The sequence below is a fragment of the Pollicipes pollicipes genome, unplaced genomic scaffold, assembly GCF_011947565.3.
Source record: "Pollicipes pollicipes isolate AB1234 unplaced genomic scaffold, Ppol_2.1 Scaffold_3657;HRSCAF=4291_pilon_pilon_pilon, whole genome shotgun sequence".
NCBI lineage: Eukaryota > Metazoa > Arthropoda > Thecostraca > Pollicipedomorpha > Pollicipedidae > Pollicipes > Pollicipes pollicipes.
Window position 1 is genome coordinate 1 of NW_023596342.1, and position 26,153 is coordinate 26,153.

Sequence of the window (26,153 nt, forward strand, 5' to 3'; positions counted from 1 at the left end):
CGCAACGTTCAGGGCATAATTCAGCAGACTTGAGCGTGTCCACACATTCATTCTGACTCGATCGAACATTTATGTGATATTCCAGGAAGTTGTCAATGGAACGTTCCCAGTCGTCTCCCACAGCGTAACAGCATGTACCCTCATTCAGATACATCGAACACAATTTTCTGGGAGGCTTCGGTGCTCAAAGAAATTTAATTACAAATGCCCGTTAGATGGGAAATGGATCTCTCCTCCGAGTCTCTGAATACATTGCCTCCAGTCTCAAAGCACAAAGTTGTGTGATACTGAGGATGTCAGCTTTCAACAAAAACTCTTGTCAATGTGCAACGTCATTCAATACAATGTAATCCAATTCATAGCGCATGCTCAATAAAGAACCACACATCAGTTATACTACATACCACGCTGGGCAAAATTCAAAAACCAAAAACAAACAAATGTCACGCCACCGCCGGATGCTTTTTCATTTTATCTTCTCATAAAGCTGAAGGAAAATTAGCTGTCGACCTCGTGCTTCTCTATCCACAAAATTGAGTAACGTATTTATGACGCCATTTCCACCAGCCAGTGTCAGTCATCCCCTGCAATGAATGCTTGTTGCAGTAAACCGCTGCCAGATACGAAAGGCAGGCTGATTTCGACCCCGCCGTTCACCATTTGATACCGCATACTTTGATCACGCCGTGCTAAGAGAAAGTATTTCAGTCCTCTATCCCAGTGAGTAACGCGACTTGTTCGCACCATTTGCAGTGTCCGATATCACCAGGGAATCTCACTCACGTCAAACGCTAGCAGCCGGTCCTCCTGTGAGCGTGAGCTGACGGCGTCGGCCACCACGTGCACCACGTGGCCGCGCGCCAGCAGGTCGGCTGCCGTCTGCTCCACGCACACGTGCGCCTGTCCACAACACAACGCTGTCAGGGCCAATCAGAGGAGGCACCAGCACATAGTTTGCCGCGGCCGTTTGTCGTCACACCCCGTCTGCGCTCGTCACCAAACCCTCCGCGCGCTCGTCACCAACCCTGCGCAGGCTCGTCACGTCACCACACCCTGTGCGCGCTCGTCAGCACACACTGCGCGGGCTCGTCAGCACACCCTGCCCGCGCTCGTCACCACACCTGCCCGCGCTCGTCACCACACCCTACGTGCGCTCGTCACCACACCCTGCCCGCGCTCGTCACATCTACCCGCGCTCGTCAGCACACCCTGCCCGCGCTCGCCACATCTACCCGCGCTCGTCAGCACCTGCCCGCGCTCGTCACATCTACCCGCGCTCGTCACCACACCCTGCCCGCGCTCGTCACCAACCCTGCCCGCGTCGTCACCACACCCTGCCCGCGCTCGTCACATCTACCCGCGCTCGTCAGCACACCCTGCCCGCGCTCGCCACATCTACCCGCGCTCGTCAGCACACCTGCCCGCGCTCGTCACATCTACCCGCGCTCGTCACCACACCCTGCCCGCGCTCGTCACCACACCCTGCCCGCGCTCGTCACCACACCCTGCCCGCGCTCGTCACCACACCCTGCCCGCGCTCGTCACCACACCCTGCGTGCGCTCGTCATCCCACCCTGCCCGCGCTCGTCACCACACCGCGCGCTCGTCACCACACCCTGCGTGCGCTCGTCATCCCACCCTGCCCGCGCTCGTCACCACACCCTGCCCGCGCTCGTCACCACACCCTGCCCGCGCTCGTCACATCTACCCGCGCTCGTCACCACACCCTGCGTGCGCTCGTCACCACACCCTGCCCGCGCTCGTCACCACACCGCGCGCTCGTCACCACACCGCCCGCTCGTCACCACACCCTGACTGCGCTCGTCACCGCATCCACCACGCTCCGGCGTGTCCCATGCATCTCACATCAGGTACCTCAAGTCCCATGATGACAGCCACACGGGGCTTCAGCTGCTCCAGTACGGCGTCCACCTCAGGCACGACCATGCTGAACTTGGTCTTTTCAGCCACGACAGCTGCATGTTGCACATCCAGCTCGGGAACGGTCTTGCCCAGACCCTTTGGGTATTGTTCAGTGACTAGCAGAGGAACTCCCAGAATGCGACCAGCTGTTATCTGAAAATGGGGCAAGCAGTGAGGTCTGTGCTGAGACTGTCATCACCACTAACTTTTCTGCAACCTTATCAGTTTTAAGGTGAATGGTAGTCAGATATGCCCTCAAAAAAATTATGCAGTGTTCCTTTTGCAAAAATCAGTGTGTTTAAAGTAGGCTTCATTAACTGATAACTCATTCTTTTCACAGAATCATGTGTTTTAAGTGGGCTTAAATTAATTAAAGAAGGTTGGCTGATGAAAAAGGAGAAGAATGAACATCAAAAATGGGAGCATGCATTGCACTTACAAGTTTTGAACATGACTGCACAACACAGTTAAAGTGTGCAATGGCTGGCTTGAATTTTTCTTGCACATCACAGAGAAGAAAAACTGTTGAGCTAGCAGTTACTTGCCCCAAGTTGCCTGCCATCATCTGAAAACAAAAAACAAAGTGACAGGTGATCATCAATGCATGACACCACAAACATATCTTAGAGTGAGGAAATGTACCATATGTTTTCAACTTAATGCTATAATCTATTCTATCTATTGGTATAAAATGTGCATACATAAAGACACAAAAGAACCCAATGACCCAGTCATGTTTACACATGCTCCACACATCAAGTGCATCACCAGAACTAAAGCCTGAGGCCAAGCTGGCCAGCTCAAGGAATGGACAATCAATAATATACATAACAAGGCATTGAAACCAATGAATTGGATGTGCCATCACAAGAGCCAAACAATACTTCAAGCATCAGTGGTCACACAAGACACCCTGCACTTAAAGCAAAACATACCCATACTTCACAGACTGGAAGGAGCCCCCACACACTACAGCAAGTAAAAATAAAGCAACAGAAACAGTAACAGGAATATAGTACAACAAGGAAATAAGGCCTCCAGCATCTATTTTTCTTATCCAGAGAATACCTGAGTGAGCATCTTATAATGTTTTTCTTCTGAAGTGTCATAGTTCTATAAAATCACCTGGAGAAGGGGTGTTACAACTCAGTTGAGGGGGGGGGGGGGCAGCCTTAAAGCAGAGAGAACTTGGGCCAAATTTGGTTGGAAATCCATTTTTGGGTACATTTTGGTAGAAGGTTCATCTTCTTTTCCATGTCATGTCCCCTGCATCCTTTGAATCAAAACTGCACTGCAAAGCTGGGGGCTAAGCAAGGCAAACATTGAAAACGATTCCCATATTCATGCAAAACCCAGTAACCCCTCACACGTTCCCGTATCCAATTTCCAAACGAAGCTGGTGGGGGGGGGGGGGGGGGGGGGAAGGGACCATGGCAGCATTGAGTGAAGTTCGAGTGAATACACAGCCACAACCCTGCCAGTAACTGTATTCATATGTCCGAAAGTGAAAGAAACGTACCGGGAATGAAAAGCCGATACCTGGTCTTCTGCGGTTATTCTCGATAACAGTTATATCAATGCCGCAATGATCCCAAACACAGCACAGGCAACGTGCAACACTCGCCTTGGATTACGGCGGACAGCCGCCTGGGCGCAAGCGTACGTGCAACTGCGTGCAACACCACAACACCATCGGCGCCAAAAAAGTCTGATATGCGTCAATTTATATTTTTACACCGGCGATCAAATGCGTTTTCATAAGATTGATCTGAAACCAAAGTACATGGCGTAATGAGAGCCAAGCAATACTGATGCATGCTAGACCATATTTTAATTTTTTCTGCAGTTATACTGCCTTTCTGACTTATGCTGTGGTGCTCATTTGAAAGTTTTCAGTATTTTAAGTAGTCTTTAGTGTACTTTGTATTGTTTGTTCTCCTTCCCCTTGCACATTGTCTATTACAAGCTGCTTTGCTACTGATATGGCAGGTGCGACGTGCTAGTAGATTCCAATAGCCAATCAGCTCAAGAATAAATGTTTACCTTTGCAGGTGTTGCGTTATTTAGGGAGCACAAGAGGCTAAAGTAGGCAGTGGTAGGCTGTGTATGGTTGACAATGGTTGCGCGCGCGGAGAACGCCTCTGATATGAGGCTCTGAGTTAGAGTACTAATTATATTCATTTTGGATGTGGGTTTGTCATCCCTCGTAACCTTGTTACCCAGTTGGGTGAGTTTCCAGCATTTGTGAGAACTTCTGTTTGGTTTGTGATTAAGAAGTGCCAAAAAACTAGTGATTCGACGCTGTACGAAAGCAAAAAATTGAACCTAATTCATCATCAGTTCTCAGCTAATGCCGTCATGCTTTCTCAGTTGTCATTAACTTAAGGTCATAGGAGAAGTAAACTACATGCAGGAGAATGGGGATTTCCAAGTGGACTATAACCCATACACTGGCTATGGAAGCATACACGAGTGTATGCAATAGGGTGGTCATTTGCTTGTCTAAGGAAGTGTCAGTATTTGATCATACAGCTCAAAGTTTAGTTGTCACTTGGGTCCATTTTGGTGACAGCAGTGAGAAGGAGAGATGTGCCAGCATACTGAGCAGATGGTGTTGTCAGAGAAAACTTTCCAAACTTAAGCACAAATCACTTTTGTTTCATTACATGGCCATTCGAGAGGCTATCAGCATCCAAATGCTTCTCACATATTTCATAGAATGTGTCCCAAAATGGTTAGTTTCTTTTAACCAAGGCATATTTTTCAGGGCAGGCTGCTGTGAATGCTCTTGGTTATGTATGTATTGCCCAACACACTGAACATGCTAATGAACAATGATCTTTTGCCACTGAGGGACACAGTATGCTAATCCAATCTAGTAATTTTGCATCAGTACCAATATAAGTTGGGCTATATTTATTCCTACACATTTAAGGTCATGGCTTATGCTTAACCATTGTGTGGGTCACTGTCATGCCTCTAAAGTCATGGTTGTGCACCATATATCCCGAAACACACTTCAATTCCTAAGTGGCCCAATGCAATTTCACTGAGAAATGCCCTGCTTTTCAGATTGGGACATAGTCATACATTCCTGCATCAAGAACCTTGTTAGGGCATTCTTGCAGATGGACACCCTGAGAAGCAGTGCATGGAAGCACTTTCCATGTCAGGCCAGACTGAGGTGCCTAATCTAAGGGTGAATAGAGGGTCATAGCTGAGTCAAGACTGGGACATCTGGTGTGAAGGATGTCTACACAGAAACCAGTGGAATGGGTTAATGCCCTAATCACTAGGTTTGACAGCCAGGTGAGATATTTCTGTCTCTGTGGTATAATAGATACTGTTGCAATAGTTGTGTATGAAGTGCAATTGAAAATTAAAAAAAGGAATAAATTTATTTTGTATTCTGAAATCACCAATATGTGTATGCAATGTGGTTGGATGGGAACTCACAGCAGTATGTAAAATGCCAAGAGATGCTAATATGTATGAGCACCACGATACCTCTTGGTAAATTATAGGTTTATCAGCAAGTTATTATTTAAGATGATTAACCATACCTGGGAGGTTATCTGCTGCCCCTTCATGTGGCTGTCTTTTTTCATGTTCTCTGCTTGCTTTAGATACCAAGCAATGCTCTGATCATGTTCAGATCTTAATAAAGGCACCCCCTCCTGCTATTGTGCTCAAGAGGAGATGAGTATGCACCTGATCTGTATCATTGACATGAAGGCACACTTTATGTTATATAACATTTACATTGGTAAAAGAAAACAAGTAAGGAAGTGCACTTGGCACAGCTTCAATGCCCAAGAGTTTTAACAAATAATGACAGTACTGAGGTGTGACAGCACATCATTGCCTCTTTGGTCTTCCCAGGACTGTATTTACTGCAAAGAACAGCACATGTGTGCAAAGCTGTTCCATGTGTTTGGCATTCCTTCTCAATCAAATATTTTTGTGTTGCTAATTGGTTTTAAAAGTGTGTTGTCCTCCAGCACAGGCCAAAGTTTGCAATTTTTATTGTTATCTGATTGATGACTCCCCATTGATGAAGTATTAGGTGCCCAGCCTTGTCTTGCCTTGGCTGATCTGATCCCCTGTCATGTCTCAATGCCACACATTATCAATAATAAGCTTTGGGGCTGTTTGGCACCTGTTTCTTGATGCACCTTGTGAGACCAATTATAGAATATTGACATCTAGCTACATGGGCTTGAAGGAATGTCTGGAATACAAAAAAGTTTGATGGCATAAAACTTCAACAGAACAATATGCCTTTAGCAGCTTGCAGTCTTCTTGGATGTCTTGTAACTGATCATTAAGGCAAGGCTTGGTATTAGTAAGACAGCCTTGCAACAGTTTTCTGTGCTGTAGTGCATGATTCCAGCCAACATTTTTTGAAGCTGCTCATATATTTTTGGCATATGTGTCAGCATGAAGTGGTGTATCTGCTATGACAACAGGCACCACTGGTGAGCATAGCAAAGTCCATGGCCTGCCATGCTTGCAGCTGGTAACAAGAGACCTTTTGCTGGTCTCATTGCTTGGAGCATTGCAGTTCAAAAGGACATCAAATGGAAGATGCTATGTTAGCTTACGAGTGAGTGCGGCCCATTGACATGCAGTGACATAGTGACATATGTTTGATCTGGTATTTCAGCTGCCATATCGTACCGGGCCTCAGACCACTCACACACGGCTCAACATTGAGCAGAACAAGCAGAGTCTCATCCAGATATCACACTACCGCTTCTCGCTGGTGATCTCTGGGCTCACCAAGCGGCTGCAGAAGATCAGCGAGGTGAGTGCAGTGCCCGTGCTCATCAGGCGTGGCGCGTGTGCGTAATTGTGCTGTTTGGTGTCCTCAACCATCTGAGGTCGGAAATCATCCCACCGACTGACTGCGGTCCTCTTCGGTACCATGCCCAAGGCCTTAGCAGCAGCTTTTCAACAAATCAGAGGCAAAACACATAATCCAAGTCCCTCCAGCTCATCCCATCGTCCGGTTAGTCGCCAATGTCCTGACGAAAACTCCCCACAGGCTAGTGAGCTCCCACCCTTCTGCGACCATGCCCACACCATTCCCTCGCCTCGCCTCGCTCAGGACCGAGACGGACTGTCTTCTCATTCTTCCTTTGTTGCCTACATGGGGAGGATAACATCTTGTTTTGTTGGTACAGGAGGTGCTTCCGCGGACGTTCCGGACGTCGACTAACCGTTGGGTCTTCAGTCGCACCTCCACCTCCACGCGTATTGGCGCCGGGGTTGTGCTCCTTTCCTGCTGCGTTCTCATCCTGACCCGCTGAGGCACCCGACCTGTGTTCGCCTCTGAACTGCCAGTCCCGGACGCCGTCTGCCACGCCGTCGCCGGCGGCTGTCGCCCACCGCCGCCGGGCTCCGCTGACGGACCCGCCCGTGTCGTGTGCCGCCAGTTCCTGGCCCTGCAGTCGCACAACCCGGACATGGAGAAGAGCTACTACGAGTCGCTGCTGATCGTGCTGGACACGCTGGAGAAGTGTCTCAGCGGGCCGGCCAAGGACACGACCCGCTTCGACGAGGCCCTCAACGTCAAGCTGCTGCTCAGGGAGATCTGCCAGTTTGTCTGTGAGTGTGACCAGTCGCTGCTGGACTCGACGGCGTGCGTGCCAGAAGGCTGAGGTGTGCAGTGGTTGGCCAGCTATTGTCGGTTTGCTTTTGCATTTCCTGGGGGCCTGTGCTGCTATATGTTCCACAGTTCGAGATGTACACTTGCTGGGCTCACAACTAGTACTCTTTGGTAATGGTCGTGGTCTTAAGACACGATCAAGGTTAGGTTTTGGAAGGACAATACGAAGCGCGAGGGAGATCACCAATGCACGAGTTTCAACAAAGAGTGATGGTCAATAGCTTTATTCTATGCGCAAACATCCAGTCAGTCATTCTAAAGCCCTAAAACCCCCAGTCAGTCATTAACTTCTGTTCACCAGCTGTTGACGTGGCCGCCGATCATGTCCGATCCGGACCACCCCGCCTCCGCTGATGAGGTCCGATCCCGACCATCCCACCACCGCTCATCAGGTCCGACCCCGACCACCCCGCCTCCGCTTATCAGGTCCGACCCCGACCACCCCGCCTCCGCTTATCAGGTCCGACCCCGACCACCCCGCCTCCGCTTATCAGGTCCGACCCCGACCACCCCGCCTCCGCTTATCAGGTCCGACCCCGACCACCCCACCTCCGTTTATCAGGTCCGACCCCGACCACCCCACCTCCGTTTATCAGGTCCGATCCCGACCACCCCGCCTCCGCTTATCAGGTCCGACCCCGACCACCCCGCCTCCGCTTATCAGGTCCGACCCCGACCACCCCACCTCCGTTTATCAGGTCCGATCCCGACCACCCCGCCTCCGCTTATCAGGTCCGATCCCGACCACCTCGCCTCCACTGATAAGGTCCGATCCGGACCACCCCGCCTCCGCCCAGTGTCTAATATTGCCGCGGTACGTGCCGGCAGACATGCCCACCGGCGATAACCCGATGGTGGCCCAGCTGCGCGCGCTCGCCTCCAAGGTGCTGTTCGCGCTCAGTCTCAACAACTTCAACGCCGTCTTCAACAAGATTTCCGCCAGGTAACGCCTCTGTTTCCCTCTTCATCTGTGCAAGCGGATGGGGATGGCGTGGTGTGTCTGCCCAGTCTGCGACTTGCGCTGGGTGGCTTCGATGACAACTTCGGCACGTGTGCTTATCGAAGTACACGTGTCAAAGTGCTCCCCATTCGGTGGTTAGCAGTCAGTTTCGTGATTGCTGCAGCCATTGCTGCAGGACCATTCTGTAGAAACTCAGACCCTGTTGGTGTGCTTACCATCCACTGTAGGTAAGCTATCACGTCCTGTCAGTGGGCTTATTGACAGGGCGTCATGAGTGCGGGTCTCCATTGGCAGTGGTCCTGAACCTGGCTCACCCCACGCGCTTCCGTCGACCAGCAGGCATGTGACTGCGTATGTCGTGACCTGGTGACCAGATGTCCCGTCTGATGTTTGGACTGTGCCACCCGTCTGATCCGTGACCCGTGTCTGTCGTATGACCGGTGACCGTGACCGCCGTCTGACATGGTGACCTTAACCACCGTCTGACCCGTGACCGTGACCGCTGTCTGACCCGGGGCCGTGGCCGCTGTCCGACCCGGGGGCCGTGACCGCTGTCTGACCCGGGGACTGTGACCGCCGTCTGACCCGGGGCCGTGACCGCCGTCTGACCTGGTGACCTTAACCACCGTCTGACCGGGGGCCGTGGGCGCTGTCTGACTCGGGGGCCGTGACCGCTGTCTGGCCGGGGGGGCCGTGACCGCCGTCTGACCCGGGGGCCACTTGTCTCGCCTGACGCTCCGCCCGGCTCCGCCGCAGCCTGACGCAGCTGAGCAGCTGCAGCGACGAGACGGCCGACTTCTCCGACATCGAGCTCATCCAGCACATCAACCTGGACGTGGGACGGCTGATCAAGCTGCTCAGCGAAACTACCTCCAAGTTCCGGGCGCTCAACAAGCACTCGCAGCTGAACCTGATGCGCGCCACGGAGCGTGCCATCTGGAACTGGATGGACACGTACCCGCAGGAGCTGATGATGCTGCAGGTGGGGCCGCTGCGGTGGGCGCGAGGCGCGAGGCAGGGTCGTGGGTAGCAAGTGGGGTAGTGGGGTGTGGGTGGGATTGAGGATGGCTCAATTTGATTGCACGAGGGTTGCTCGTGAATGTCAGCTACGTTCACCGCCATACAATGGAACGAGGAGTACTTTGTGAGTGTGGTCCCGCGAGAGGGTACAACTGTGGTACCACCTTCAGTTCGAACTCCCGCGACGGGACGACTGTCTCCCGAAACCCGAACAGGCACCGGCATTCCAAGGCGGGCGAGTGCGGGGTTAAGACCGAAGGCGCCCTGACATGTCGGTATCGCTTCCGCCCGCTAGAAATCGCCGAACGAGGACCTGGCTAAGTTCTGCGACCTGCTGTTCGAGCAGCTGGACCAGTTCGCCGACAACAACAAGCGGCGTGCGGCTGTGTGGCCGCTGCAGATCATGCTGCTCGTCCTGTGTCCGGTCAGTGGGCTGGCCGGCCCTAGTTTCTGTGGTGAGCCGGGCCCTGTCCGGTCGCAGCCCGGGGTCCTGACGTTTGTTTGTCGTACTGAGCTGTGCCTCCCCGGCGGCGGTGGGCCGTCCTCTGCTTGGTAATGATCGTTTGCATGTGCTGGTCCCGTCTGCGCTGTGGGACGCCCGTGTGAGGGGACTGGTGTGTCTCAGAGCTCTCAAGCTCGTGTCATCCCAATTCTCTTGTCAGTTATGCTTTTTACTCTTGAGTCTGACTGATGATGTCACTGGGAGTCGTTGGCCTGGCCTGCTACGTGAATTAGCCATTTCACTTCCCGGTGTTCGCGAACCCCTGCTTTGCTGTCGTTCGTTGAGCTCTTCTCGGCCGTGCATCACAAAATAGGCCATGGTAAAAGGGCAAATTGTAATTTGTTCATTGCTATGCAGCGCCGAGTGGTCCAGTGCATACACATTCTCCATCGCTTGGTAGTCATTGCATATGTGCACGTTTACCAAGCACACGCCTGTGCATACAATGATCCGAGCACCAAGTTGTGTCCGAGCATTAAATTTGAATGAGCATCAGAATTATATGAGCATCAAATTACGTCCGGTATCGCGCCGGCAGAAAATCCTGGAGGAGATCGTGAACGCGGACAGCGGCGCGCCATGCTCGCAGCGGCACGCCAAGAAGAAGCAGTTCATCGACGCGCTGAAGAAGCACCTGGGCTCGCACAGCACCATCAAGCATCTGACTGGTGAGAGGCGCACCGCCGTAAGGGCTGGCAGCGGGGAAGTTGAGCTGAGGCCGACCTGTGCCGTCACGGGGGGTGGCGGGGAGGGGGGGAGGGGGGCTGGTGGGGATGTGTCGATGGACGTGACTGTGCTGACGTCACACAGCAGAGGGGTTATGTGGGGGTTTTCATTGAGTACACAGGAGGCTGGTATTAGTCTTCTGAAAAGGGTGTTGTGGGGCTCATTGTGCCCCTCGACTCGGCGCATCGGGCGGGAGATACGGGCTACACAGGGTCCGTCCCCCTGGTAAACTAGTTGGATTGAACATCAACACCCACTTCCACGTTGGTGCGGTTTCCCCACCGATATATGCCTTCGCTGTCGTCGCATGACGCTGCACTTGAGCGCAAGTGCGAAGCTCTGCGATGGATCGGCACTAACCGACTGCCGTCTGATGTGTCACCAGAGGCGGCCGCGGTAGCATGCGTGAAGCTCTGCAAGATTGCCACCTACATCAGCACCAGCGACTCCAACAACGTCGTGTTTGTACTCATACACAGCATCATCTCCGATCTGAAGGTAGAGCGCACGCTTCTTAGCATTATTGTTACTAGGTATTTGGTGAGGGTTTTAGGTGCCGTGGTGATTTACCCGGCACACGGTTGAGAGCGAACTGATGGGCTCGGTCAGGTCTGCACTTTCGCGCGGAACGTTGTCAGGAGAGCGCGCCTCTCCGCATGTCGCGGTAGGCTGGACAGCTGCGTATGTGCTGGTTCTGTCGGGCTCGCCCTTCGCTCCCTCGTGCCCTGTGTCAGCTCCCGGCTGCCCTGTGTCAGCTCCCGCGTGCCCCGTGTCAGCTCCCACGTGCCGCGTGTCAGCTCCCGTGTGCCCTGTGTCAGTGCCCTGTGTCAGCTCCCGCGTGCCTTGTGTCAGCTCCCGCGTGCCCTGTGTCATTCCCGCGTGCCCTGTGTCAGTGCCCTGTGTCAGCTCCCGCATGCCCTGTGCCAGTGCTCTGTGTCAGCCCCCGCCTACCCTGTCAGCCCCCGCCTACCCTGTGTCAGGTCCCGCCTACCCTGTGTCAGCTCTCGCCTACTCTATGTCAGCTCCCGCGTGCCCTGTGTCAGCTCCCGCGTGTCCTGTGTCCGTTCCCGCGTGCCCCCTGTGTCAGCTCCCGGTACCATCGCCCGCCCGCCACGCTGACCGTCGCACGCCTGCCCGTGCCGCCAGAGTCTGCTGTTCAGCACGTCGAAGCCGTTCTCTCGCGGTCCCTCGCACCAGCTGCAGGACGTGGACCTGCTGATCGACGGCTTCGTCGCCCTCTTCCGCATTTCCCCGCACAACAACGACATCCTCAAGGTCTGCCTCAGCCTGCAGTCGCCCACGATGTACCACTTCGTGCTGGTCAGCTCCCTGCACAGGTGAGCGCGCGGGCGGGGACGGGACGGGCCGGGCACGACGGGACGGGCCGGGCATGACGGGACGGACCGGGCACGACGGGACGGGCCGGGACGACGGGACGGGCCGGGACGACGGGACGGGCTGGGACGACGGGACGGACCGGACACGATGGGACGGGCCGGGCATGACGGGACGGACCGGGCACGACGGGACGGGCCGGGACGACGGGACGGACCGGGACGACGGGACGGGCCGGACACGATGGGACGGGCTGGGCACGACGGGACGGAATGTGATACTGAACATCTAGCGAGAATGGGTCATTTCAGCCGATCGAAAACTGATCTGTAGCCATTTGGCCTACCAACTACGTTAACTTCCGTCGGCCAAGTAACTGTGGTTGGCGGCGGACGCCGGTGGCCGGTCGCTGCCTGTCTACCAGTGGGTTTGCCCGGTCTCGCCTGTCAGTGAGCGTCAGCCTCACCCGCTGTCGCCGCCCCGCTCCCAGGATCATCACGCAGTCGCGGCTGGGCTGGTGGCCGCAGATAGACATCATGTACTCGCGCTCGGCCCAGCTGCGTCACATGTTCCTCGAGACGCTCAACAAGGTGACGCAGTCGGCGGGGCCCGGCTCGCACACGCCGCTCAAGATGATCCAGGTCAGCCCCGGCGCGGCCCCGTCCGCCCGCCACCACCCGACCGGTCGGAACCGGCGCGCTTGGGCCGCGGGCAAACTGAACGTCGTGAAGCACTTAGGCCTGATGCTCTCTTGTGATGGGTGCGGCTTTTTGAGCTGGATATACGCTTAACCGCTGCCATGGGTGCGCACCGCTGAGGACTTCGCAGCGTTGGTAACGTAAAAATGAACGATCCGGGCCGCTTCACGGTGCGTGGCAGCATCCTGTGTCGTCCAGAGGTCCCAGACTGACTCCGTGCTGCCGTTGTCACGATCGCGAGCGCCGACATAACAAACCCGACACGTGTGACGCTCCATGATCTCGGCAGTCCCAGTCTCTCGCAGTCCCAGTCTCCCGTAGTCCCAGTCTCCCGTAATCCCAGTCTCCCGTAATCCCAGCCTCCCGCAGTCCCAGCCTCCCGCTGTCCCAGTCTCCCGCAGTCCTAGTCTCCCGCCGTCCCAGTCTTCCGCAGTCCCAGTCTCCCGCAGTCCCAGTCTCCTGCAGTCCCCGGTCACTTTCGAGCCGCGTCTCGCGAGCGCCGCTCATCCGCGACTGCCGTGCTCACAGAGCCTGGCCCTGAAGGAGAAAGTGAACCCAATGAAGTTCAAGGAGCGCGCCTCCGAGGACAGCCTGACCTGCCGCAGCCTGCTGCTCTGGATGGTCCGGCTCATCCACGCCGACCCCATGCTCATGCTCAATGTGAGTCGCGACGACGGCGGCGGAGGGCGCGCCGCCGGCGTCGCCTCTGGGCTCTGCGGCCGCCGCCGCTGCCACTGGTCTCTTGACCGACGTCCTGTGACCCGGGGTACCGCCCGGGGTACGGCAGCTGGTGGTCCGCCCCAGACAGGCCCGCGCCTGGTGGCCGCCGCTCGGCAGCGGGCGCGTCCTCTGCCGGGGAGCTGCCCGCCTGGGTCCCGTCCCGGTCCGTGGTCGGGAATACCAGGGCTGGACTCGCGCTGCTTGGTTCGGGATTTGTGGCTGAGAAGTGCGACCGATATCTATCAAAAGAACAGTGGCCTTGAGCCACAGATAAAAATAAACCGAACGTAGCGTGTAGCACCGCACGGCAGTATGAGTGCATGTGTGCGCTGTGCGCATTGCACATGTGTAAAGTTGTGTGTCTCATGTGCGCGTGCAGAACCAGGGCAAGACGGGTATCGAGATCCAGTCGTCGACACTAGAACTGATCAACGGCCTGGTGTCGCTGGTGCACAACGCCACCATGCCGGAGGTGGCGGCCGAGGCCATGGAGGCCCTCCTGGTGCTGCACCAGCCGGAGAAGATCGAGAACTGGAACCCGGAGTCGGTCATCAACACGTTCTGGGACGTCAGGTCAGTCAGCGAACTGTCAGCCGTCCATCAGCCGTCAGTCGGGAATGTCAGCAGGCAGACGGTGGCTGTTCTGCGGTCCGCGGCTACCCCGTGTGCGGTAGTGGATGGCTGAATGGTGTTGGTGGACCCGCTGCTGGACCATCGGGTGACGGACCTCCGCGTGCAGTTCGCAGGTGCTGTTCTCCACCACCCAGAAGCTGATCCAGCACCAGATCATGAACTACACCGACATCCTCAAGTGGCTTCGCGAGGTGCTGGTCTGCCGCAACACGTTCCTGCTGAAGCACCGCGACCACGCCAACATCGGCAGCCACCAAGCCATCTGCAAGCACGCCCACATCAAGCTGGAGGTAGCGCCGCGTTACCGGCGTGGCGACGCGCTGGCCGCCGCTCGGCCCGTGTCGCCGACGTACTGCGGCGACCACCAGCACGGTCTCGGTTGTGGGAACGGAGCGGGGCTGTGCGTGCGATGATGTTTTGGGTGAAGATGTTGTTTCGGTTCAGTGGTGTTTTGCTGCCGGATGCTGTAGTGAATGTAGCGGGAAGATGTTCTGGCGGAAATAACGGTTTGCTGATTTGCAGGCATACCCGGGTTCGGATGTTCAGTGGCGTCGCCTTGTGCTGCGACGCCTGGGCACCGTCCCCCGCTCTGCGCCGCTGCTCAATGAAACGTGCTCGCCCCCAGGTGGTGCTGTTCATGTACCTGTGGAGCATCGACATCGACGCCGTGCTCGTGGCCATGTCCTGCTTCTCGCTGCTCTGCCAGGAGGCCGAGATCAGGTGAGTGGCCCGGCTCCAACATTGAGGCGGACCCGGTGCGCAGCACTCTCAGACGCCCGCTGGCAGACAGCGCCGGATATAGGGGCGTGTTCGGGAACAGAGGCTTTGGCTAAATCCGTCTCTCGATTTCTGCGCTGTACGTCGCTGTGGTATTTGCTTTCACTTCATAGACAAGTCGGGGTACTTTTTGCCGCCATGCTCACCGTCAACACATCAACCATCCCGTATTTTCCACCCCATCTGGTGAACACACACGTTATACTACCTGACGGGTGTGCCCGCCATCCGCCTCCAGATCCGTGTCGGACGAGGTGACTGTGAACCAGCTGCTGCCCAACTACAGCGTGTACCAGGAGCTGGCGGCCGCCTCCCAGCTGCTGACGACAGGTACGCTCGCGGCCTGTCAGTGCCGCCGACCGCACCCCAGTGACGTCACGTGCGACTTGTCAGCGCGCGTCTCGCGCAGTGTGCTCGCGTGTTGACGGGCCTGACGTGGCTCACGCCTCTCGCTGACGCCGCGTGACGTTTCGTCCAGCCACAAAGGAGTCTCGCTCGCCGGTGCAGCCCGTCCTGGCCGGTAACGTACGGCGTCGGCGTGCGCCCCGCATGGCATGGGACCGGCGCCCGGCCGCGGCCCGCCGCGCCGCCTCTCCGTGCTGCGTCGTAGTAGGCCGTCGTGTCGGTGTGCCCGCTCCCACTGCTGCGCTCCCCTCGCCCCCTCCCTCTCCTCCCCTCCTTCAGCGTGGTCGCCCCGTGCTGGGTCCGCTGCCTGGCGTTCCTTTTCCCCGATGTGACTGTCTCCCGGTGTGGCTGCTCTTCGGTGTGGCTGCTCCCATTGCTCCGCTCCTCGGTGTGGCTGCTCCCATTGCTCCGCTCCCCGGTGTGGCTGCTCCCATTGCTCCGCTCCCTGGTGTGGCCACTCCTCGGTGTGGCCGCTCCACGGCATGGCTGCTCCCCGGTTTGGCCGTTCTCCAGTGTTTCTTCCCACCAGTGTGGCCGCTCCTCGTTGGGTCCGCTTCCCGGTGTTCCTTTTCCCCGGTGTTGGCACTTCCCGGTGTGGCTGTCCCTGTCGTTCTGCTCCATGTTGTGACCGCTCCCCAGTGTGGCCACCCTCAGGTGTGGCCGTTCTCCAGGGCTCCATCTTCTCAGTGCGGCCGTTCCCCGTTGGGTCCGCTCTCCGTTGTGGCGTCTGTCTCGTTTTGCCTTGTCCAAGGGCAGGCCGCTGACGACCTGTCCACCAAATCCGCAATCGCCTGGGGAGGGGGCGGGGGGGGGGGGGGGCGGAAGACAAGCTATGTGCCACCTGATCTAGTTCTAGCTCGTTTTGGGTGGGCCGGGGTGGGAGGGGGAGGGGGTTCAGCACTGTAAGGTGCTTCAGTTCTCTTTTCATACCGCGATCACGCGTTGAATATCAGGCATCGGTGTTCATCAGCTTACATACGGTAAGGGTAAGCCATCCGCCAGAAGTGTATATAATTCAATTTCTTTATTTTCGTAGGTTGGCGGATCGCTTTGCCGGCATGGTGTGGGGGTGATAATCCCAGCAAACGGGTTGGCGTGCGAGGATCGTAGCTCCACCGCCCTGATAGACCGCTGCTGGCTCCACGGGCAGCGTCGCCTGACGGACTCTAGGCTGCCCCACAGTACCGTGGCGCGGCCGCCCGTAGCTCAGGCTCGTGTGCGACCATGTGCGAGTAAGCCGTCAGCGGCGAACTACATCCAAGCGGTGTCGGCAGTCGAGCCCGCATGCCGGTCACGCAGCGGGGAGTGTCAAACGCTGTGTCCACTGAGCTAGCAGATAGGCTTCCCCCATCCCTGGTGGTTTGTTGTTTTTTGGCGTTGAAATACGGAGTTGAAGTATTGGTTGACGTCCGCCAATGCGAAACTTCCATTGAAAAACCCGTGGAGAAGTCGTCAACGAGTAATATGTCTCCATTTTCGTGCGTTTTAAGACCTGTCGCTGATGTGCGGTGGAGTACCTAGGTGTCGCAAGTAAGCTCGCTCATGAGCATTTTAGTGGCTCAATGGTCTGAGCAGCTACCCACCACTCCCATCTCACCACATTACCTGTCGTCGTCAGTCTGCGCTTTTACAGCTGTAGTATTGTGTTTCATTGACGACGCAGGATTGATGTCTGTTGACGCAAGGCCGTGAGCTGCATTCTGATGGACTGAATGGCGCTCCTTGCTTCGGATGCCATTTTGACCCGAGGCAGGCTGAACCACGATATCGGACCACTCCACGTTGCGAGATTCAATTGGGAAACAAGCTCGTGCCCAGAAGTAGCCTAGATCCATGCGTTCCCTTACGCCTTCAGCCATGCGCAAATCGTCATGCGGCTACACCAACAGATAATTATATTTGTTTTGGCGTGATGTCTATTCCAGCTGCTAACTACTGTCTGGTGGCCATTTTTAAGACAAAAAAAGAGATGTCCAGTGCCCCTGCTAATGCGGGCTGTAGGTGTAACCCATGCCTTTGTACGGTACCGCCGGAGTGTGCGGCACCGGTGCAGTGCGGTACGGAGCCCGGCAGAAGCACGCCATATTCCCGTGGCTAGGCTAGCTGTCCGGACCCGCGGTCTAGCCTGTACCGCAGTCTGGTCACGTGACCTCGCTGCCCGTCCGTGCAGTGGTCACGTGGTGCTGGTCCTCTGAACGTTGGTGTTGTCGGTGGTTGCCTGTGAGCGGCTGCATGTGTCATGGTCCGTCGTATGTACACCTGCCCGGGTACCGCATGCTTTCTATTTTGTCCGATTCCGTAGTGTCGTCGTAGGTGTAGTACGCAGGCGTTCGTTCTGTTGACCTGACCCGAACTCTTACAGGGTGACACAAGATCAGAGTTGTTAATTCACGGTCGCTATGGGGAAACATGCAATGCGAACCCAGTTTAGCAGACTGTTGACAGCTGCTGAGTTGGAGTCACACGCTAGCCTAGACGTAGATCAAGGCTGAGCTGGGCCTACCAGCCAGTGCATCCATCGTGAACTTAATCGTCATTCCCTCACCGGTGACAAGTATCTGTTACCCACACTTTCACATAACATCTGCGTGGCGTAAACACGTCGAGACAGATCCGGCTCCGTGTCGCCCCACACTGTTGGTGCGCCGGCCGTCGCTGACCGACCACAGCCGTCTGGTGGCGCGCGCGTCCGTCGGGGTCGGACACCACACGCCGGCCGGCGGCGAGCGGCGCGGCGGCCGTGCGCCGGCGGCGACTGAGCTGACCGGAGCGGGCCGGCGCCGCAGGACGCGCCGCGCTCCAGAAGCGCATCATGGCGCTGCTGCGGCGCGTCGAGTACTGCACGCCCGGCGGTCTCAACGCCTGGGAGGACACCTACAACAAGTGGAACCACGTGATGCGGCTGCACGTGCTCAACAAGGGCAAGGTGGACGACCCGCAGCTGTCGGAGGCGCTGTACCGGAGCGCCGGCAAGCGGCGCGCCTCGCACCAGACGTCCGAGCACGAGCTCGAGGTGAGGGCTGGTCGACCGGCTCGCGGAGGCTGTGCGGTCCAGCGTGCGGCGGGAGCGCCCGCCGACTCCGGCGCTGCTGGACGGGCGTGGTTCGTCTGCCGGGCGGACCCACGCGTGGCCTGGTCCCGGGCGGGGCGGGCGTGGAGGCGCGGGCATTCTCCGCACTGCCAGGCGTAGCGTGCCGCTCTGGATGCGTCGGCGGAGTCAGCTGATGGTGACGGGAGACCCGACTGTGGCTGAGGCGCCGACTGTAGCTGAGGCGCCGACCGTAGCTGGGGCGCCGACTGTGCTGAGGCGCCAGCTGTAGCTGAGACGGCGCGGCGTCCCGCAGGACCAGATCAACGAGTGGGCCAACATGACGGGCTTCCTGTGCTCGCTGGGCGGCGTGTGTCTGCCGCGACCGGCCGCCAGTCGCTCGCCCACCAACTGCAACCTGTCCGACGCGGCCAAGAAGTACAACGCTCTCTCCGGCTCCAGTCAGGACGTGCAGTACTGCCCCGTCACGCAGTGAGTGCCTGCCGTGAGCGATGGGAGGGAGGGGAGCGGTCCGTGTCTGTGTTTGGAGGCTGGGCGCAGCAGGAGTGCGCCACGCAGTAGCCGTTGTCAGGTATCTGGTGTGCTTCCTTGCGTCATTTCGTGGGGATCGCTGGGTTGTTTGTACCTGAGATGTGTGATGGGGAGCTGGCTAGATATTTAGCGGTAGCTGGTGGGTGTAGGTTTTAGCTTTCTTTGGAAAGGGTGTCACAAAACATACTGACAGAGCATGGCATGGTATGAGCTATAGATGATGTGGAGTGAATACACCTTGTGAATGTGCGCGACGTGCAACGTATATTTCTGAAGCGAATATTTTATGTTCAACATTGTCGATCATTGATATACGATAGGCCGGTCAGGCCATGAACTCACCGTGCCAATGGTTTTCAGGTTCATCGGCCATCTGCTCCCTTTGCTGGTGTGCTCCCACGAGAAGTTCGGCACCACCATCCAGAAGAACGTGAAGGATCTCGTCGGATACGAGATGTCGCCCCTCCTGTACCCCATACTCTTCGACCAGATCAAGGCCATAGTGGAGAAGTTCTTCGACTCTCAGGGACAGGTGTGCGACGTTTTCGAAAGGTGTTCCAGCGATCACTTCTTCAGTCACGGGCCTGTCACGTGTTATCGGTCCAGTTTACGCCTGTGACGGCCTGTTGCAGTGGTGTCGGGGCCAGCCGCACCGCGGGCTGGCTCGCTGAGCTGGTGACCCCTCCGGCTCTCGCAAAGCGTTCCCTGCATTGAGGACCCAGTCCTTTTGAGGAGTGTACGTCATCTGTTCTCCAGCGGCTCAGTGTGCAACGAAGCCAGGTGCATAATGCTAAATTCATGTATACCAAGTGTAAGTTAAGTTTATAATGCAGCCAGATGTTGCGTAATTTTGGATAAATACGGTGGTGGGATGACGCTGCTGGCCACTTTGCCGATGCTAGTGGTGCGCCCCCGCCGGCAGGTGATCATGAACGACAACAACACGCAGTTCATCGAACACATCATCTTCATCATGAAGAACGTGCTGGAGAACGAGATGGAGCAGCCGGCCGAGCACCTGGGCGTCAGCTCGATCGAGGCCATGATGCTCTGCATCGTCAGGTGGGACGGACTCCGGACACGTCTGCTGAGTCGGCTGTTGGTGCTTGCGGGGCGGCCAGCTGGTCGGGCTCCCAGTTAGCTCCTGGACGGCTCCCGGTCGGTCCCCGGTCGGGTCCCGGTCGGCTCCCAGTCGGCTCCCGGTCGGCTCCCGGTCGGCTCCTGGCTGACTCCCGATCGGTCCCCGGTCGGCTGTCGGTCGTCCCCCGGTCGGCTCCCGGTTGGCTCCCGGTGGACTCCTGGTCGGCTCCCGGTCGGCTCCCGGTCGGCCCCCGGTCGGCACCCGGTCGGCACCCGGCCGGTTCCCGGCCGGCTCCCGGCCGGCGGCTGGACGTCAGCCGCCCGGCTCGGGGATGACTGGCTGGTGTCGTAGCACGGGTTTGCCCTGTTGGGATTAAAGGATAGACTGTCACGTCAACACGCTCTTCACTTGTTGGGATGTGTTTGTTGACGTGGATGTGTTTGGAAGCGCATAACCTCCTGTTCATTGCGTTGTGTTGTCTGTATCTCCACTGTTTTAGGCGGTGTGAGTGGGATAGACCATCTGGATTTCGCGGGACGTTACCAGGTATTCCTCCCGTTTTCGGACGAGCGGCTGTGTTTTATCGTCGGGCCGCGCGCCGCTCATTGCCGGGCCGGTCCTCAGGTACGTGCGCTACCTGGACATCACCGTGCACACGATCCAGATCAAGACCAAGCTGTGCCAGCTGGTGGAGCGCATGATGCAGCACCGCGACGACCTCGCCTTCCGGCAGGAGATGAAGTTCAGGAACAAGATGGTCGAGTACCTCACCGACTGGGTCATGGGCAACAGTCACCAGCTGGCGCCGCCCGGCTCCGGCGACGTCACCAGCCTCACCAGGTGGGCACCTCCGTCCGGGAGAGTGCTGGGCGCTGCGGGTCTGTCGTGGTGGTGTCGGCACTGTATATGTATCGCGCTTGGTGCTAAGGATGTCGCGAGTCTACTCGGTGCGGAATCCTCAGAATCCACCATGGAATCGTGCACAATAGGTATTGTCCGTACACCCGTGCTAGCCATTGACTGGCTGAAGCCTCTGGTGTGATGCCACCCGGCACGGGGCAGTGGAGGTGTTGGCAGTGGATGTTGATCGCGCTCGGCGCTATCGATGCGCGTGTCCTGAGATATAACAAAGAGCAGTCTCCGAGCCACGTGCGTCCTCTGCTGTTGTCAGGATGTTTGACCGGGCGTGTGTGGAGGCGGTGGAGGCCCGGTCCGCCCGCTTGGTGTGATGAGCCCTGCCCGTGTCGAGATGTTGAGAGCAGCCGCGTTTGAGTGCGGCGGCGGTCTCGTGTGCAGTCGCTCCGTGTGATGAGCCGGGCCTCCATCAGGATGCTGGACCAGGCCTGCATGGAGGCGGTGGCGGCGCTGCTGCGCGGTCTGCCGCTGCAGGCCGAGGAGTCGGACCGGGGGGACCTCATGGAGGCCAAGTCCGATCTCTTCTCAAAGTGAGCATCGGCGGCTCGTGTCACACCCGTCCCACTCATCCGGGTGTGACAGGGACATGTGAGGCGGGGCGCGACGACAGGGTGTTGTTTATTCCTGTGTTGACGTCCGTACGCTGGTGCTGACCGGAGCGAAAACAGAATGGCTGCTGCTGGTATTCATCAGGACCTCCCCATAACATACGTGTGACCCGCATCGGCACTATATGAAGTGTGTTCGAGGCATCCCCATAGGGCAGACCAGCGTTATGCAATGTATATTGTAATTGCGCAGCCAATGCTGTACGTCCGCTGATCGGCCTATGCCCAATGTGTACTGGCTCTTGAATAGGTAAAAGTGATAACTTTATAAGTAATGGGCTGATCAGTATAAGCTATTAAGTAATGATATAAGTAATGTGTCAGCAAATAAGTGGTTCTTACACGAAACAGATATTCGCGATAAATATGACTAGTATTTGACTAGTGTGACTATGGTAAGCTACCCTGAAGCACACTTCGCTTATTAGCGCCGGTTTGCGGCGAGCCCCGAACTCAGCGTCTCCAGCCGCGGCCCGTGCCTCTGCGCGCAGGTACCTGACGCTGTTCATGAACCTGCTCAACGACACCGAGTCCCAGGGCGAGAAGGAGGTGTCAGAGCACGGCTACCAGACGGAGGAGTCGACCGCCCTCCGTAACGCCACCATCCAGGCCATGTCCAACCTGCTGGGCGCCAACATCGACTCGGGCCTCAGCTACTCGCTGCGTGAGTGGAGGCCGCGCCCGCCGGAGCCGCCAGGCGGCGTCTGCCGCGCTGGCGGAGCGGGCGGTCGCTGCGTGAGTGGAGGCCGCGCCCGCCGGGCCCGCCAGGCGGCGTCTGCCGCGCTGGCGGAGCGAGCGGTCGCTGCGTGAGTGGAGGCCGCGCCCGCCGGAGCCGCCAGGCGGCGTCTGCCGCGCTGGCGGAGCGGGCGGTCGCTGCGTGAGTGGAGGCCGCGCCCGCCGGAGCCGCCCGGCGGCGTCTGCCGCGCTGGCGGAGCGAGCGGTGGTGGGGTAGAGAGGACTGAGCTGAGCGACAGCTTGTGGAGAAGGATTCTGGTGCTGATGATGACTTTTTGTTGGTTGATGGGTGCGTGTGCCTACGTGCGCTGCCCGTAAGCGTGTCATGCTTCTCTTTTGTGTAAGAGTGAGGGAAATATGCTTGGCGCCAGCCATGTGGTCTCGTTAACCTTTTGTCTTCTCGTTGATCTGTTACCAACTGCCCCATCTCCAAATGACGCTGGCAGCCGATAAGATGTAAAGCCCCAATTATGAGTTATTTTTAGTGTTGCCAACCGTTTTTACACACGTTGACGCAGGGCAGTCCCGTTATTTTGAGATCCTTGATCTCGGGATCCGTGGCCATGATGTTCCTAGCGCACGGCTTATATTGCTTTGTGAGCTTCGGAAAATGCCGCTCTCGTCCCCTCCCGCTGGCATCTCCGTTAGCTGCCAGCCGGTGCTGGTGTCGGCTGACGTCGCTGCCGCGGCCGCCGGTGCCGGCGATCAGACAGACTGTGGGAGCAGAGCCGCGGGGCGGGCCGGGGCTCAGCCGCAGCGTGTGTCGGCTGTCACCGCGCGCGCGTGTGTCGGCAGCGCTCGGGTACCGCAAGGACCTGCAGACGCGCGCGGCCGTGATCGAGGTGCTGACCAAGATCCTGCAGCAGGGCACCGAGTTCAACATGCTGGCGGAGACGGTGCTGGCCGACAGGTCAGTCAGGCCGGGAGCCGGCGTCACCGCTGAGAAGGGCTTCAATCCAGACTGCGGGCGCATATGTCACATGTCTGAGAATGTTGCCAATGTGGTATACCGTTTCTTGAGTTTAGACTATTGCCTAGATTTTTACGCTATCTTACTTCATTTTGTGTGCGAGCCTCCCAAAAACAATAACTTACTTGAGTGCATACACTATGCGCATGCACTGTGCATACACATTTTTCACTGGGGAGCATTGTGTGCAAAATATGTCGCGTGACGGAAGGCAGGCGTGTGTGGTGACGGCGGGCTGGCTCGGGCGGCCGGTGCCGCCGGCGCCGCTGGCCGACTGACCCCGGCCACGCCGGGGCAGCCGCGTCCGGCGACCGTGACGGTGTGTGCGGTGCCGCCGGCGCCGCTGGCCGACTGACCCCGGCCACGCCGGGGCAGCCGTGTCCGGCGACCGTGACGGTGTGTGCGGTGACGGCGGGCTGGCTCGAGCGGCCGGTGCCGCCGGCGCCGCTGGCCCACTGACCCACTGACCCCGGGCCACGCCGGGCAGCCGTGTCCGGCGACCGTGACGGTGTGTGTGGTGACGGCGGGCTGGCTCGAGCGGCCGGTGCCGCCGGCGCCGCTGGCCCACTGACCCCGGGCCACGCCCGGGCAGCCGTGTCCGGCGACCGTGACGGCGTGTGTGGTGACGGCGGGCTAGCTCGGGCGGCCGGTGCCGCCGGCGCCGCTGGCCGACTGGCCCCGGCCACGCCGGGGCAGCCGTGTCCGGCGACCGTGACGGTGTGTGCGGTGACGCCGCGGGCAGGTTCGAGCAGCTGGTGCAGCTGGTGACGATGATCGGCGACAAGGGCGAGCTGCCGATCGCCATGGCGCTAGCCAGCGTGGTCACCACCAATCAGATGGTGAGGCCGCCGCCGGCGGATGACGTGCTGCGGCCGGCTGCCGCCCGCCTGGTCTTCGGGGGGACCGGCCCGGGCCTCGGTCAGCCTGTGAGCCGCCGTCAGGCTGCGTTCGAGTTATGTTTGTAACCTCCTGCTGACTATCGACGGCAGCTCAGTGGACTGACCCCCTGTACGTTCTCTATGTTGGGGTCTTGTGTACACGTTGTGTGACCTCTAGGCCTTCAGTTGTCGTCTCCGCGGAGTGCTGATAGTTCAGTTGTCACCCTGGATGTTTTGGAAACCTTACGTACGTGGTCGGATTCCCCGCGGTGCCCACATTCCCTTCCAGGCTTAGAGGCAGGTCACGCCGTTCAGCCCCAGGGGTGCCGGTAGTGTAGTGGTTAACGCGTCTGCGCTAACCACTGCGCGTCTGGGAAACCAGAGGTACGGGGTTCGATTCCCCGCGGTGCCCGCCCTTCCTGCCAGGGTGGGAGGCAGGTGACGCCATATAGCCGCAGCAGCTGAGTGCGTCGTAAAGCCCCAATGACACACAAAGCCCCAGTACCGCACTGGCGTCCTGTGGCCGTGCTGAGGGAGCAGGGGAGCCATGCTGACCCTGCGTGACCTCTTTGTCGATCGATGTGTGCCATGGGCGGACTGGGGCCCCCTGAACAGCCCTGGCCGAGCGGGCCGTGTCGTGCCGTCGCTGGCCGAGCCGTGCCGTGCCGTGCCGTCGCTGACAGGGGCAGCCGCGTCGTGCTGTCGCTGACCAATCTGGCCGTGCCGTACCGTCGCTAACCGAGCCGACCGTGCCGACGCTGACCGAGCCGACCGTGCCGACGCTGACCGAGCAGACCGTGCCGACGCTGACCGAGCCGGCTGTGATCGCAGGACGAGCTGGCGCGCGTCTTCGTCACGCTGTTCGACGCCAAACACCTGCTGCCGCAACTGTTGTGGAACATGTTCTACAAGGAGGTGGAGATCACCGACTGCATGCAGACCCTGCTGCGCGGCAACTCGCTCGGCTCCAAGATCATGGCGTTCTGCTTCAAGATCTACGGCACCAGCTACCTGCACAACATGCTCGAGCCGCTCATCAAGGGTGCGTCCGGCTCCCCGTCCGGTCGTGCGCGTGCTTAGAGCCGCCGCGACGTTGTAACATGTATGTCTGCGACGTCGCAGTGATGTTTGATGCTCGTTGCGCTTCTTGTGAGGGCGTGAGATATTGTCACGCATACTGTGGTACGCGCCTTACCTGGTGAAGTTATCTGCGGCAAGGATGGTTGGTGTGCGCTTGGTAGTGAATCTTGTTTGTGACTTACAGATACAAACAGCGAAGAGTTCCGTTATTTGTATCGTGACGGGAGAGGGGTGTGACTCCAGTGGACAGACCGGAGAGGGACAGCCCTGTGTGTGTGTCTTCCACCGTTGTCCTGCCATGTCCGTGTTGATGCCGCGTTGGTGACAGCGTTCGGATGGTTCGTTTGACCGCGTTTTCGCCGACAGACCTGATGAGTGAACCGAACAAGCGGTACGAGGTCGACCCGTCCCGGCTGGAGGGCGCCGAGACGGTCGACGACAACAGGAGCAACCTCATGGAGCTGACGCAGAAGGTGTTCAACGGCATCATCTCGTCGGCGGACAGGTGCGGACCGGCCCGCCGGCTGTGCCGCGGTCGTGACTGGCGGCTGGCGGCGTCCGCTGGCTTTCGCGCTGCGTCCTGATGGGACGACTGCAGTGACGCCGTGGCTGTGCCCGGCGTCCCGGTGCCCGCTGGCTGACCCGTGTGCCCGGCGTCCCGGTGCCCGCTGGCTGACCCTTATGTCCGGCGTCCCCGTACCCGCTGGCTGGCCCGTGTGCCCGTCCCGGTACCCGCTGGCTGTCCCGTGTGCCCGTCCCGATACCCGCCGGCTGATCCGTGTTTGGACCGACAGGTTCCCGTCGCAGCTGCGCATCATGTGCCACTGCCTGTACCAGGTGCTCAGCAAGCGGTTCCCGCAGTTCCCGCAGAACAACATCGGCGCCGTGGGCACGGTCATCTTCCTGCGCTTCATCAACCCGGCCATTGGTAAGTG

General features: G+C 58.2%; 2 protein-coding genes across 2 annotated transcripts in view; one reads left to right on the plus strand and one right to left on the minus strand.

Moving 5' to 3' along the window:
• Positions 1–783: 783 nt before the first annotated feature.
• LOC119092908 (isochorismatase domain-containing protein 1-like) lies at positions 784–3,505 on the minus strand (the record flags this gene model as incomplete). Its single annotated transcript, XM_037215808.1, has 4 exons — positions 3,443–3,505; positions 2,363–2,488; positions 1,876–2,076; positions 784–900 (listed from the first exon to the last, which is right to left on the minus strand). Coding segments are annotated over exons 2-4 (444 nt in total), but the record flags the coding sequence as incomplete, so codon positions are not given.
• Positions 3,506–4,054: 549 nt separating this feature from the next.
• The window catches only part of LOC119092910 (neurofibromin 1), a 37,498-nt gene continuing 15,399 nt past the window's right edge, over positions 4,055–26,153 (plus strand). The window contains exons 1-28 of the mRNA XM_037215809.1: positions 4,055–4,150; positions 4,996–5,232; positions 6,590–6,730; positions 7,362–7,533; positions 8,423–8,537; positions 9,312–9,537; positions 9,871–9,999; positions 10,616–10,745; positions 11,189–11,301; positions 11,950–12,140; positions 12,629–12,779; positions 13,365–13,496; positions 13,936–14,129; positions 14,296–14,479; positions 14,815–14,909; positions 15,205–15,296; positions 18,158–18,384; positions 18,716–18,891; positions 19,312–19,483; positions 19,874–20,013; positions 20,657–20,872; positions 21,361–21,477; positions 22,047–22,219; positions 23,086–23,200; positions 24,003–24,099; positions 24,970–25,180; positions 25,585–25,723; positions 26,013–26,146. Of these exons, the coding sequence (XP_037071704.1) occupies positions 5,173–5,232; positions 6,590–6,730; positions 7,362–7,533; positions 8,423–8,537; positions 9,312–9,537; positions 9,871–9,999; positions 10,616–10,745; positions 11,189–11,301; positions 11,950–12,140; positions 12,629–12,779; positions 13,365–13,496; positions 13,936–14,129; positions 14,296–14,479; positions 14,815–14,909; positions 15,205–15,296; positions 18,158–18,384; positions 18,716–18,891; positions 19,312–19,483; positions 19,874–20,013; positions 20,657–20,872; positions 21,361–21,477; positions 22,047–22,219; positions 23,086–23,200; positions 24,003–24,099; positions 24,970–25,180; positions 25,585–25,723; positions 26,013–26,146 (4,042 nt within the window). The 5' untranslated portion in view covers positions 4,055–4,150; positions 4,996–5,172. The remainder of the gene's footprint in view (positions 4,151–4,995; positions 5,233–6,589; positions 6,731–7,361; positions 7,534–8,422; positions 8,538–9,311; positions 9,538–9,870; positions 10,000–10,615; positions 10,746–11,188; positions 11,302–11,949; positions 12,141–12,628; positions 12,780–13,364; positions 13,497–13,935; positions 14,130–14,295; positions 14,480–14,814; positions 14,910–15,204; positions 15,297–18,157; positions 18,385–18,715; positions 18,892–19,311; positions 19,484–19,873; positions 20,014–20,656; positions 20,873–21,360; positions 21,478–22,046; positions 22,220–23,085; positions 23,201–24,002; positions 24,100–24,969; positions 25,181–25,584; positions 25,724–26,012; positions 26,147–26,153) is intronic.